This window comes from Labrus mixtus, chromosome 19 (assembly GCF_963584025.1).
Source record: "Labrus mixtus chromosome 19, fLabMix1.1, whole genome shotgun sequence".
Classification (NCBI taxonomy): Eukaryota; Metazoa; Chordata; class Actinopteri; order Labriformes; family Labridae; genus Labrus; species Labrus mixtus.
In genome coordinates this window covers 21948556-21962729 of record NC_083630.1, presented here as the reverse complement: position 1 = coordinate 21962729, position 14174 = coordinate 21948556, and the positions used below count along the sequence as shown (strand labels likewise).

General features: G+C 39.8%; 1 protein-coding gene across 1 annotated transcript in view; it reads left to right on the top strand.

Annotated features, from left to right (window-relative positions):
- LOC132994258 (cadherin-10-like) overlaps positions 1-11918 on the top strand; it is a 38446-nt gene extending 26528 nt beyond the window's left edge. The window contains exons 8-12 of the mRNA XM_061064488.1: positions 3155-3291; positions 3377-3498; positions 4994-5102; positions 6883-7134; positions 10639-11918. Of these exons, the coding sequence (XP_060920471.1) occupies positions 3155-3291; positions 3377-3498; positions 4994-5102; positions 6883-7134; positions 10639-11129 (1111 nt within the window). The 3' untranslated portion in view covers positions 11130-11918. The remainder of the gene's footprint in view (positions 1-3154; positions 3292-3376; positions 3499-4993; positions 5103-6882; positions 7135-10638) is intronic.
- The last annotated feature ends 2256 nt before the right edge of the window (positions 11919-14174 follow it).

The window sequence follows — 14174 nt, the reverse complement described above, 5'->3', positions numbered from 1 at the left end:
ATATAGCAGGTTGTGAAAGTATCATGCTACTGTCATTCTTACTTTTAATTTCAACAACCTGCACAGAAATCTGTTTTTTTTTCTTCTTCTATGAAACAGATTTCTCCTGATTGTTTGTATCCAATATGGTATACAAACAAGACCTGTTCACATAATTATGTTTTCCAACTTCATATTCTCAGAATGAGTAGGTGCAGATTTCTATATGTATTTATATCTATGGGTATTTGAAGTATGTTAATTTTTTCTGAATACTAGGATAGGATAGGATAGGATAATACTTTATTGATCCCCAGAGGGGAAATTCGGGCGTTGCAGCAGCACAGACAAGTAAGCTCAAAATACAAAATACACATTAAACAGAATAGATTAGATAAGATAAATAAAAATAGGGGGTATATACAAGTACAAAATGAATGATGAAGTTAACTATGCATATAATTGAGACAGTATTTGCAGAGAATGACAAGATAAAATGACAAGTGATGATTAAAGTGACTTGATATGATAAATAGCAGCAAGTAATGTAAACAGCAGAGAACTAACCAATTGGTTTTAAAGAGGAGTCAACGTGAAAGGAAAACGGCCAGCAGGGGAAAATTAGCCTACTTTTAGAATTGATGTATAACCTCTGTTAACACTTCCTTTAAAGGGGTCATATTATGCTTTTTCTGGTTTTATATGCTCTTTAGTGTGTTTTCCAAGTGTCCTGTGCATGTTTAGTCCGCGGAAACGCAGCTTCTCCTACGTCCTCCTGTTAGCTGTAGCATTAGCTGCATGTAACACTCGCAAAAATTGCCAATGTGACGTCTTGTCAGTGTGAGATCACTGATCTAAGCCCATTGGCTCGTTGTGGCAAGCCCAGCAGCTCATGTTGCACGCCCGTTAACTTCCGTAGCACGCCCACGATATGCCGTAGCCTGCGGTAGCACAGCAGTGCTAAGGTGCTAATGTTTTTGCTCCCCGGCCCTCGGAGCCAAAGTGGCTGCATTCCCAATATGGTAAAAGGGGCGTGACATTTCCGAGAACCGTGCTGAGCGACTGACCAATTACGGCAGAGCCGACAGTTCTGACCAATCAGATCAGACTTGGCACACGTGGGGACTCTGAACGTGGGCACTTCAGAGCCTTAGAGAGAGAGTCAGAAGAGAGCCGGTGCATGGAGCGACAGAACATGAAAACAGACACTTTTTTATAACTTTAGCTATTGTGAACATACTTTAGTAGGTACATAGATTAAATATACAAACCCCAAAAAGGGCATAATATGACCTCTTTAAGGAGTTTATGGTCCCCACTACTACTTTGAAGTGCCATTCAATACAGCCAGGATAATCCGGGATAGAGTTGTTGCAATGTGTATCCAAACGACTGTCCAATATGGTGACCTCTGGTTTAGGCCGTGCTAGCTGAAATGTCCAACTTGGGTTCAAAACAGAAGTGCATGAATGAATGGGTTATGAAGGCAAAGTCAATACTTTTGAAACAATTGATCTAAGCCTCCAGCACTCCTAGATATCCTAGAGCTTTTGAGACGATTGATGTGGAGAGTGTAACATGTGAGTGTGGTTTCCACTTTCAAACATTCTCACTTGATGAAGATCCAAATAGCAGCAAAACTTTGGAATAATCATTGTCATTTTCATCATTTTTATTTGTGACTTGGGTTACGTGTGCAAGCCTTGGCTTTGTCTACATTGATGCATTTCTTCTCCTCCTTTACTTCTTCTAAACTACCCTACCTTAACTATACCAATTTTTCGACAACACAAATTTACCCCTGAGGAAATAACCACTCACCATTCTGCAAACTTAGAAGATAATCAATTACCTTTTAAGCAAAGATTTCCTCGCCAACCCGGAGGGTGTAATGCCTTATTGTGGCAATTTGATTGTTCCCGAACTCATTGTTCCAGCTTTAATTAAACTAGTTTAAAATCAATATGAAAACAAGCAACACATGGCAGAAATACAAAGTCTCCTCGTATCAGTTTTTTTTCTTTAGCAGGAGGTTGAAAATGTGCCCACTTGGCTAAATCTAATCCATCAGCCTTGCCATGTGTCAGTGTGGAGGAGAGGGAGGGTAGGTGGAGAAGGGTAAAAAAAAAAGGATATTATTCATGCTTCCCTCCTGGTCATTTCCCCAGTGGAAGATGGCGGCCGACCTGTGAAGTGAATACAGACACTGTTTATTTCTTTGCATTATGTAAGCTCGCCGTGGCACTGCACAAAGTCAAAGTGAAAGAGCTTAATTTGCTGTATCGACTCACACAGCTTAGTGCCGCCATTCCACACATATGGCGCCTGCCCGTCTCTGACACAGAGATATGCCACTCCCGGCGCGTGCCACATGGCGTATTGTATTGCATATTCAAATTTCAGTGGAATATGAAAGATGACTATGACAAATGAGCTGGCATGAGGGAAGATATATCATCTTTAGACATTGGGGAATATGGAATCTGTCTTTTGGAAACCAACAGTGATGTATTGTATAAAGCAGATTTCTATGAAGTACAGATGTACTTTGGCTGCTCAGTATGTTTGGTGGAAATTGAATTTTTATAAGAAGAAAGGATTTTAAAACTTTTACTTTAATTCGTAATTCAATTGAAAGCTGTTCATGTTCAAAAACCGAGTCGCGGTTAGGGATGGGGATCAACATTGTATTTTTCACAACCTGAAAAATCAATCACTTTTGAGCTCATCGATACTGCAATGGAGTCTCGTGTGTCCTTTAACGTAATGTTATATCTCTGGTCAAGTCACATGATTTAAATCTAATCACTACTTAAGTAGTCCCAGCTTCTTTCTTGTTGTTTATTTTACATAAACGGGACCATACTTTAACTTTAATGAACATCATTCTAATATGAAAATGGCTTGAAACCGGTCGGTAGAAAATGTTTTCTGAGGTAATTAATCAACTGTGAATAAGGAGATTTCTCGCATAGATTTCTTTATTTTTGGACAACTTTTTTGCAATGAGGGGATTTGCTTTCTGCCTATAATTTAAAATATGAAGGTGAAAACACTTGAATGAATACAGGCTAGTCTAATTTAAGTGAAGTGTTAAATCCTTACACTTCACAAAATGTTATTTTTTTCCTTCTTTTTGTATTTACTCTGTCCTCTCTGTGTGTCATGCTTTCAGATACTCCATCGATCGGCATACAGATCTCGAGAGGCTGTTCAACATCGATTCTGTGAATGGCACCATCACTACACTGAAATCCCTGGACAGAGAAATGTCCAAATGGCACAACATTTCTGTGGTGGCCACTGAAATAAGTGAGATGTGTTTCTATTTCTTGAACAGTTTTCTGACTTCTTTTCAAAAACACGCTGACTTTATTGAAAAATTCATTTATTTCAGATAACCCACGTCAGACGACTCGAGTGCCTGTGTTCATTAAGGTGTTGGATGTCAATGACAATGCTCCCGAGTTTGCAATGTCCTACGATACATTTGTTTGCGAGAATGTCAAAGCAGGGCAGGTAATACAATTTCATTATCATTATGTTAATCAAAGAATGTGTTTGTTTGAGGACAAGTTGAAGTCAATTCAAATCTAAAGCTATGCCAACGTGTCAACATATTTTTGGCACTTCAACTTAGACTCCATGTTGCTGAATTATCAACAACATGACAGAATCCTTGTATTGTGACTGTTATTTTTTTCTTATTTCTTGTTGATATATATTCATATTAAGTGATACAGTGACGCAAAGTTAAGAGCGTAAATGTGCAATGAGCACAAAGGCAGAGGCAGCTGGGACTTTATTCTCTGGAGAGTCATAAATTCACACAGATGGACCGGGATGTACTTCTTAGCTTGTTAGCTTGATGCTAACACAAAATGGAAATTGCCATTAACAAACTAACAAAATTAGCATCACGATCCCAGTATGTTTAAATCAAGAATAGATTGTTTCTCTATTAAAGAGATGCTCAGTTAGTTTCTTTGAATCTCTACAGTAGCACTACCGTAGTGTCATTGGTGAAAAGTTGGCCGAATGATTTTAGCTCAAGTGATCAGCAAATCAAGGGGGCGTACCATGACAGATATCGTTAGTTTTAACTGTGGAAGTGAATGAAAGAGGATGCTGTGATTGAGCAGCTTTAAATAAGTATTAGCTCATTTCGAGATATCAGGTGTTTTTCTTGAAACTTTTCTGTCCTGTTGCTATTCGAGGTTCTACCAAACCTTAAAACAATTTGTTGTAAGTTATTTGAAGAATGTTTTTCTCATATGTATTGTATAAGAAATAGAGGGCTTAGACCTGCCAGCACATTTACACCAGCCATCCCTGCACTTAGATGACTTTTAGTAACTTTCCCTCAGTCGGATTACAATCCGGAGAGAATCTGTCAAAGTGAAATTGATATCTGTGTGCGGGAGACGTATAATCACCAGAATATATGAATACATATATGCATTTAACTTAAATAACCTTGAAGTATGAGAACCCTGTAGTTATCGGGGGGGATGTATTAGTCTTTGGAAACCATTTGGGGGAAACATATTTCCAGTGTTATTGGGCAAAAGGCCAAACAAAATTTGGCAGTAAACAACAGGGAAGCTCAGGGAGGAGTTTCACGCCGGTCACTTCCTGACATGTACAGGGGAGGTGACCCACAATGCTCACGGTGCGTGTTGAATACTGATAGATCTGTGTTGGGGGACAGTCTTTCACACTGCAGAGTATGTGTTTGTAGTTTTGAGAGACAGCGAATCCCAAACGCCTCGCACTACATGCAGATGAGTGTAATTTGAGTTTCTTCTCAGTGACTGTTTTTTTTTCTTACTACAGTGTGAGTCCTCTTTGAAAGTCAGTGAACTATAATGCATGAAATGTTCAAGTTTTGGATGTATTTATCCATTTTCATGCGTTCAAGATAAGATGCTTTTATACCCGCCCTCTCTCTGAAAAGACAAATAACAAACTCAAATGTGTTTTTTCTGATCCCTTGTTCTGTTTTTCTCGGCAGCTGATTCAGACAATAAGTGCTGTTGACACAGATGAACCCCTTGTTGGACACAAGTTTGTCTTTAGTATAAGTGCCACCAACCCGAACTTCACCATTGTTGACAGGGAAGGTAAGATAAGCCGATTTGCATTTTTATTGGAAAACCAAATGAAAGTGCTTCTCTGTGTATTTTAAAGTTAAACTTTGAAGATGTTCATGTGGGAATGAGCGAAAGAGGGGGTTTCATATGATGGCAATCTAAAGAGCCATTACCTCAAATATGCTGCAGAAAATCATAAAATTGGAACATGTTTTTTCTTTGTCCGATTGAACTTTTTGATTGACTGTTTGAAAAGCATTTAAACGACTGGAGTTGTTGTGCGGAGTGCATTTACAGAAGAGTCTTTGTGAAAGCAAACCATCTGACAAGCATCCCACATATAAGCTGCATTGTGTTACAGACAGACTTTGGTTTTTCTGTCACACAGAAAATCTCATTTGAATAAGAATCTTTGGAAGAGAGATGTTGTTAAACTTAAGCATGCTTGCAGTCAAAGGCTGAATGGACTTGAGCTTGTATAGTGCTTTTCTAGTCTACTTATTTAGACAGGACAGTGGACAGAGTAGAAAATCAAGAGTAGGGACAAACAGAAAAGGAACCCCAGGCCGGACATGAAGCCAGGCTGCCAGCTTGGAGGACTTAAGCCTCCATACATGGGGCGCAAATCTGATTGCAACGCCATTGGCGCCCCAATATTTGTCCAATGGAAGACAGTGTTCAATCGTTTGGTCATTCAAAACAACAAATTACCCAATACGGGGACTAACACCTCTATTTTCGTTGCTGTGGTATCATAAAAAGTGATCAATACTATTCGACTTTTCCTAGAATCGTGTAAAAGTTCAAAAATCTGGTATTGTAACAACACTATAATCAACCAGAGTGAGATCTCTCCAGCTCAAGACAGGAAGTATACCTGCTGAACGGATGTTAAAAGGAGCACACTCAAGAGGCCTTCATCCAAAAGCACTTCTGTTGTGTCCTCATCGATTATGATGCTATTGTTGGCTTATGCCTGTTGTAAGGAGACTGTTGCAATGATGGTTGACTGTGACAGAGTGTTGGGATTTTTAAGTAATACGGAAGGACAGAAAAGCAAGTCTAGAGGCTCACAATGCTAACCCAGGTAAAGTTATGGACTCATTATTTGCAGACAACCCAAACCATTGCACACAAGAGGCCAAAAGGTGCTTCAGTTTCTACACTATTGTTTGTCTTATTGGCGTTTTTCACCCTGGAGCTTGACATAATCTCCACTGAAAAGTTGTTGAAGACTATAAATGTTGACCCTGCACCAACACTTACACCAATTGTAAAGTCATTGACTGATGATATCATTAAGCTATGAGACGATGTTAGACTTCAGTTTCAGCTTATAGGCAGACAGCTCTTCAACAGCCAGCAATATATTCCAGGAGCCAAAAAAAAATGCTGCAGCCCAGACTCTAAAAGGAAACCAGGAAGAGGAGGCTTCATGGAATAATAAACACATTTTGGACTTTAATTAGTTTTGCAGGAGAGAGTGGCCGTGCGTGAACACTGTGTTTGTGTACTTTTAAAAGGGAGAATACTATATAATAATTACTGATTAAGCGAATATGAGAAATTGTTTTTGAAGAATATTGTCAGTGAGCAATATAACTTGTAATAAATATGCTTGTTTTTGTCTCTTGATAGCTCTAAAATGTCTTCACAGTGAATTTAGAAAGCCCTGGCAAAATCACTACGAGCTGTCTGTTACAGGATACACAGAGGAAGGAGAAGATATTGCTCTTTCAATGATCATTTAGCTAAGTGAAACATCTTCACACTGACAAGCTCCCCCCCCTCCATTTACATCTTCCTGCAGATAACACCGCTAATATCCTGACGCGGAGGGGAGGTTTCAGCCGGCGTGAGATGAGCATGTACTTCCTGCCTGTAGTGATCTCAGACAACGACTACCCCATCCAGAGCAGCACCAGCACGCTGATAGTGCGCGTGTGCGCTTGCGACAGCCGCGGAAACATGCAAACCTGCAACCCCGAGGTCCTGCCCTTCTCAGATGGTCTAACAACCGGAGCCCTGGTGGCCATACTGCTCTGTGTCGTTATCCTCCTCAGTAAGTCACCCCCCCCCCCCCCCCGCCTGTATGAGAATGTGTATGTGCAGAGATGCTTATGGCAAGTCTACACTTGTAGCAAATAAGATCAGATAAAAACAACGTCAATAACAAAATCCTCATTTTATGCTTCAGTCATACTCATTTTACCGTGTTTATGTATTTTCTGTTGATCTCATTGTGGATACACGGCACACAAAACATGCAACATTAGCACTCCAGTCAGGTCTGTCTTTTATAAACTCCCTGCTGCAGACATTTCAGGCTGCTGAAGTCAATAACATGGCCCAGAGTGAGTTGTTTTGCTCAAGTATGTGCTGCTGAGAGCACACAAAAACCAGTGAATATCTCTGATATAACAAGGTCTATCATCACAAACAGGGCATTGAGTGAAACCTTGGAGTCCCATCTCGCGGCAATCAATAAGAAGCTTTCTGTAGAATATGCAATTCAGCCAGTGGTCCGTACTCCGGCTGGAGGAGGTCTTGGAAGCCGTAGTGACAATAAATTTGAACAATTTTTAACAGTATGTTTCCTTTAAAAAGGACCGTGCTTGTATTGTTGGGAAGTGTGCGCTCAATGGGTCGAGGTCTGGGCGAAAGGATGCTTGATGGAAAGCTATAGAAACGAGTGGTTGAGATGTGTAAAAGAACCAAAGCACTGAAGCAGAAGCCTGTGGTTAACCTGTGTCACATGTTTTTTTTTTTTTTTAAACAATTAATGATGACCTGCGTCTAGATCACAAACCTAAAAAACACATCAGCGTTTGTTCATTCTGCGGAGGACAGCTATTATTTCACTGATCATTATCAGAAGACATGGAAATGATCGATCCAGGTCCAGGAGGACTTTTGAGGTTCCTTATAACATGTAAGCTGTCATTAGTAATCAAGACAGGTCCAATGAAGGCCAAATGCTTTGCATATTCACATAAATGTTGCAGAGCTCCCTGAGAAAATCACACACCGACTGGGGTTTTAAGCTCATTTCATTAGCAGATATATCCACTTAACGAAATGCTCGATGTGTATCTCAAAGGTAAAGTATGTTAGTTAGCGCCTGACATTCTAAAGCACCACTTCAGCCCTCCACGTGATCCCAGTGCAGTATGTAACAGCATACAGGGCAAAACAGCATCAGTGCCTATCGTTTTACCCAGCAGAAAAAGCACAAATGTGCAGTGCTCGTGGTCAAGGGCGTATCAATAAGTAATGGGCTTCAACTGCCACTGAACCTCACCTTTGCTTGGCCAAGCGTGGTGGCGAGCATTATGGCTCAGTAGACATTGTGAATGTAGAATGAGGTAAATGTGATTAAAATATTTAACAAAATGCTCCTCAGGAAACTGCGCGTGTGTGTGTGTGTGTGTGTGTGTGTGTGTGTGTGTGTGTGTGTGTGTGTCAGCCTGTAATTGTTTCAGTGGGTTGAATCTGAATCCACTTCCTGTCATGAACTCTAGTTTTGAAGTTTGTGTCCTATTTGATCTGCGCCTGACCAACCTTGTGATACGAGCACATTAGTATTGATCAGCTTTCCTTCCATCTGCTTGTTTTGACTCCAAATTTTTAAATTCCTCCTCTGATGGTGGGCAGATCCTCTCTCACGTATCGGGTGTACTGAAGGTTAAACTCCATGCTCTTCTCGTGAGCAAAATACCGTGACATCTGCTCATTATCCGTCGCTTTCTCGCGCATGAACCCCCACCCCCCCCACGGCAGGCTGTCTCATTCACCTCCGCTTGACTCCGACAGGCAGCCGCTGAGCTGGATCACTTCTCCCTATCTGCTCCTCATCATTGCAGCCTTCTGCACTACCTAAAAACTGTGGCACTGGTCAGTTGCAAATGTCCATGAAGGACCTTATAAACAGACACTCACACCCTCCATCTAACACACAATGAAGGCATTGTAATTAACACCCAGGTGGGAGGCGAGTTAGACGACTATAGTGCCTGCTGGTAGGACAAAAAAGGCAAGGAGGAAAAGAAGAGGAGCACAGGTTGAGCAGATTTTAGACCTGTCCAAAATAAGCTATTACTTCCTCTTATTGCAAATAATTATACATTTCAAAATAGCATTTTAGCAATGTATACTTAAGTATACAAAGCTACAAAATATTACAATTTGCTGTCATTCAAGTTTCTCAAAACTTTTCTGATATTGAGTTTAAAGATCAAGTCGTAAGGAAAAGCAACATGGCAACAAATGCAGCTGTTCACATCAAGTTTGAGTATCATTCCCAATCCAAGAATGAACTGAAATGCTAACTGCAGTGTCTTTTAAGGCTGGAGGGATTTAGTGCCCGATGTTAAGGGGTTTATCTCCTTAACAGGGACGCTACGATTCACTCAACTCACAATACTGGATATGATACTGGGTTCAAGATTTATCATCATTTAAAAAAAAAAAGGTAAAATCTGAAAAACCTTCTGTTTTAGAGGTCAGAGGTCATTGCATTCTAATTTGTAACAGATTTCAATGGTCTAAATTTGTATAGATTTTATTTGAATTGCAAGGTATCATTACATCCTTACTCCTTAATAATGTGGAACCAATATTCATTCACAGCTTTCAGAGTTGTAGGGGTATAATAGCCAGCATTTTATGTATATGCTAACGTTAAACCATCATGTATGATAGAGTAAGATAGACTTAGATTAGACAAGTCTAGATTAATCTCAATAAATCTCTAAATTTCAGATTACGCCCAAATTCAAGCGCAACATAGAGCAACACAAAAGTGCATCAAATACAAGTAAAATATGTTGAATATACAATTTGTGATATGTATGAGGATTAAATACAATACAATACTGCTTTAAGTTAAGTTACAAAGGTAAGCTAAGAAGAAATTTAAGTAGTTTACTAAGTAACTTTATGGATAGCAAAGCATTTGCAAGATGATAATTAAAACTGAAACAGACTTTTTACCACATTGCTGTGCAGATGAGTCAAGCCGAATGTATAATAAGATTTTTTTTGTGATCTGGATTTTCTAATTCTCTCTTTCTTCTTTTTAAACGAACCCAACTCTAGACTCTTAATAAGGCTGTACACCTTTATGTTACATTGGTAGCATTTCAAAGCAGAATTTCAAGAGGCTTCAAAAAACTTATTACACAGTGCCACTCTCTGGAAACATGCTCACTCTGCAGTCTCTTCTAGTCTCCTGCTGGAAAAAAGAAGAGAGAATGAGGTGAGATATGAGGCTGTGTGCCGGATGAAAAGAGAGGAGGGGGGGGGGGAAGGATCTTCCAACCTCTGTGCGTTTCATACAGTGAATGTGCCGTTCAAGGGAAAAGGAAAGAGAACGCTTTTTTCACTGAATCTTTAATAATATGAGGTGAATGCCTGAGGCAGTGTTGGGGATTTATCACTGCTAGCAAATGTGTCTTCCCTCTGCGCCTTTGCTCCCTCGTGCTCTTTAATGCATGACACATGTTAGGAGGCACACGTCTTAACGCTGAGCTTTCTCTCTCTGTCTTTCCCACTGTTTTTTGTGTAGTGATCGTGGTGCTGTTCGCCGCCCTGAGGAGACAGAGGAAGAAGGAGCCTCTGATCATCTCCAAAGAGGATGTCAGAGACAACGTTGTCAGCTACAACGATGAAGGGGGTGGAGAGGAGGACACTCAGGCCTTTGATATCGGCACGCTGCGCAACCCAGAGGTGATGGATGCTAACAAGCTACGCAGGGACATCATACCCGAAATGCTGTTTCCCTTTCGGAGGACGTCACCTTTAAAGGATAACACGGACGTCAGAGACTTCATTAACGGGAGGCTGCAGGAGAACGACTCGGACCCCACGGCGCCCCCCTATGACTCCCTGGCCACGTACGCTTACGAGGGCAGTGGGTCGCTGGCAGAATCCCTCAGCTCTCTGGAGTCCGCGGCCACTGAGGGGGACCATGACTACGATTACCTCGGAAACTGGGGACCACAATTCAAGAAACTGGCGGAGATGTACATAGGGAAAAGCCCCGACAGAGAGACCTAGGCCGGGGGGCCACGAGTCTCTTTTTCTCAAGCCCATTTTTTTTTTCTGTCTGTTTTTCCTAGCTAGCTAGCCAGACAGCTCTGTGTCTAGTTAGTTAGCTAGCCAGCTAGTTGACTGTCTGTCTACCTACCTATCTATCAAGCTATCTATCTGTTTATCCGTCTAGTTTGCTAGCTAGCTCGCTGGTTAACTAGTAGTCTGTTTGATTCACAAACAACAGTTCCTTGCAGTCCGCCCGTGGAAGCCGAAAATAAACGGAAAAGTAAGACTTGAACTGAGTTTTCTCATTAATGGAGATGCAGTATAATTCTCAAAGTTTTACCGTTTTTTGGTCATAATCAGTGAAGATGCCTTTGAATTTTAGGATTTTTGTGAAAAATGGTGTGGACAATGTGTTTTGTAATGAGCGATAGTAGTATTGTATACTATCAATGTTTAATGGCACTGGAGCGGGAGTGGGCGGGGGTTGTAGGGGTGGAGTCGAGTGGTATTTCCAGCCACCTCCATTGATAACTGTATATGTACAAAGTGTTTTTAAAACGATGGACACCCTATATACTATTTGCTATCTTTGTTCGACAAGCAATGTCCATGTGAGTGGTTGGTGCAGTTTATTTGTCAAACTGTGAATTCATTTCATCATATAGGTGTAAAATGTACTGGAAAGTGTATGTTGTAGGCGAAACTGTCATACACTGATTTCACGCTGTTTGAATGCTGAGTCATATTGTTTTATATTTATATTTTTATACTTATTTTCTTAATAAAATGATGTAAAAAAAAAATAAACTGAAGAGGTGTTGTATTAAGGGTCATAAAGGATCTACTTCACAGAGGGATGTAACGATACACTCATACATATCGGTTTAATTTTTCATGCTAATATCGATTCGCAATTGTATTTCGAGGTATCGTTATATTCCTAACTACACACTGATAATAAAATCAAGCATCCCCATTTAATGCTTTTCGAACCCTGTTGCACCCACCGTGAAGATGCATAAGTGGTTCATTATAACATTTATATAACTGTCTGTGAGCAACGTAACAGAGACCTTTTCTTATTAATTATAACCAGACATAAAGAATATTGGGTCATGGTTCATGTTAAGGTTTCCATAACAGCACTCATTTTCAGTAGGGAAATCATTTGTATTATGCACAGAGAGCCACAAAAAAAGGAAAGTGGTGGCCAAAGAGTGAGTCATCTTTACCATTGTGACTTCCCTTCAATCCCTGCCTGAAAACCACAGGACTGCATTTAAAAATCTATCTGTCCTGTTAGCATAAACATCTTAAAATTAGATAAACTGTCTGGATTCAGCAAAGCTGCTTCAACCACTGCCTCGGTTTGTTGTGATATTTCCACCCATGTCTGCCTGCTGGGCTATGACTTAATGCTATAAATTGTCCATCTTGTTGTCTTGCAGTATCAAGAGAAAAACAATGAATTTCTCTTTGTGTGTGTTTGGCAACTTTTTTGTTTATTGGGCAAAGTTAAGCACAGACGTATCGCAGTTATTAGCCTACATTTTTCTTTATATATTGTTTTACACATTTCCACAAAACCAGAACGTTAAAAATCATAATAATATTGATTTCATTGTTTGAACAACCGCTAAAAGTGAAAAGTTTTAAAGAAGTAACACAGATACTAAGGACAGAGGGGAGGAATAGTTGGACTGAGGTCTTTTATCTTTCTATTGAATGTAGCTGCCATTATTCAGCTCCTCCAGTCCCGGCTATTACCTGGAAAATGTGCATTTAAACAGGCTGTAATACTTTTACAATTGGCTTGATTTCCTGGTTGTGGCTATGAGTAAGTAATGTATGTGATGATGCATCACTGTTTCTACTTGTGGTATATACAGTCAGTGTAGTGCAGGGTACACACAGGTATATGGAGTATACCTCTCCATAGGGTACACTCACTTCTAAAGCTCCTCTGATTCACAGCATTGATTGATGAATAATATTCAGTAGTTCAATAATTTTGTTCCTAGTATGGTGAAGGAATGACCCTCCCTACTCGGCCTCTAATTGGCTGGTACCCACTAACCAAATATGCTTACATGGCACTTTTTATAACAGAGGCCATTTATACTCTGCTGAATGGAAAACGTATTTATACCCACTTCTTTAGGCACCACTACACCACCAGGTATACATATATTTATATATATTTTAAAGCCCAGGACAGATCACATTGTGCTCAACATGTCATCTTGCCTTTACCTTAAATTGTGAAGGGAGAAATGAGTTGTGTTTCAAGGACGATTTGATAGATTAGATAATTTTTTTGTTTGGGTTTTCAGTTGACATTCTGATTTCTTCAGACTTCAAAATTGATCTATTTGTTTGATATAATTTGCTGTTCCAACATCAAAAGCATTCAATGAGTAACAGGTATATTTTGGAGACAACAATGATTAAATCTCCCCTTGATGTTTGTTAGAGAGGAAGAGAAAACTTCAAGCATTACACTCAGTTGGGAAATCTATTTTTATTTTTTTTTCTAATTCAAGAACAAAGAACTCCCTGTGGTTAATTACACATTTAGCTGCCGATCTTGTCTTTATCAGCAGAGTTATTTTCTGATTATCGGGCAGCTGTAGAGATAAAAAAAAAAGAAAAAAAAAAAAGATTTGAATCAATTCCCGTCTCACGTCACCTCACTTGGTTTAAAATCTTAGCAGCTGCCAGCTCACTGTTGCAGCTCTGCAAGTTTAGCACCTGTCCTCTTTTCTGATTTATGCTTCCTGAAATACTTTCTAAATGTGCACCAATCCCACAGGATTGAATTGCCAAATAAAATTGTTTTTCTTTTTTTTAAATCTAGTTAGCCCGTCTATTTAAAGATAATAATTCATTTACAGGGACTTTGAACACTTTTAGTTAAGCTGTTAAGCTGAAGGTAGACATTGGAAATTCTGGTAACAATAAGAAAAAGTTGTTTCTACCAAATCCTATTTAAGATTTTGACACTTATCTTCGTGTTTGTGTTGCTCTAAACTTCTCGCAATAATAGGTGTTGGTATTATTTCG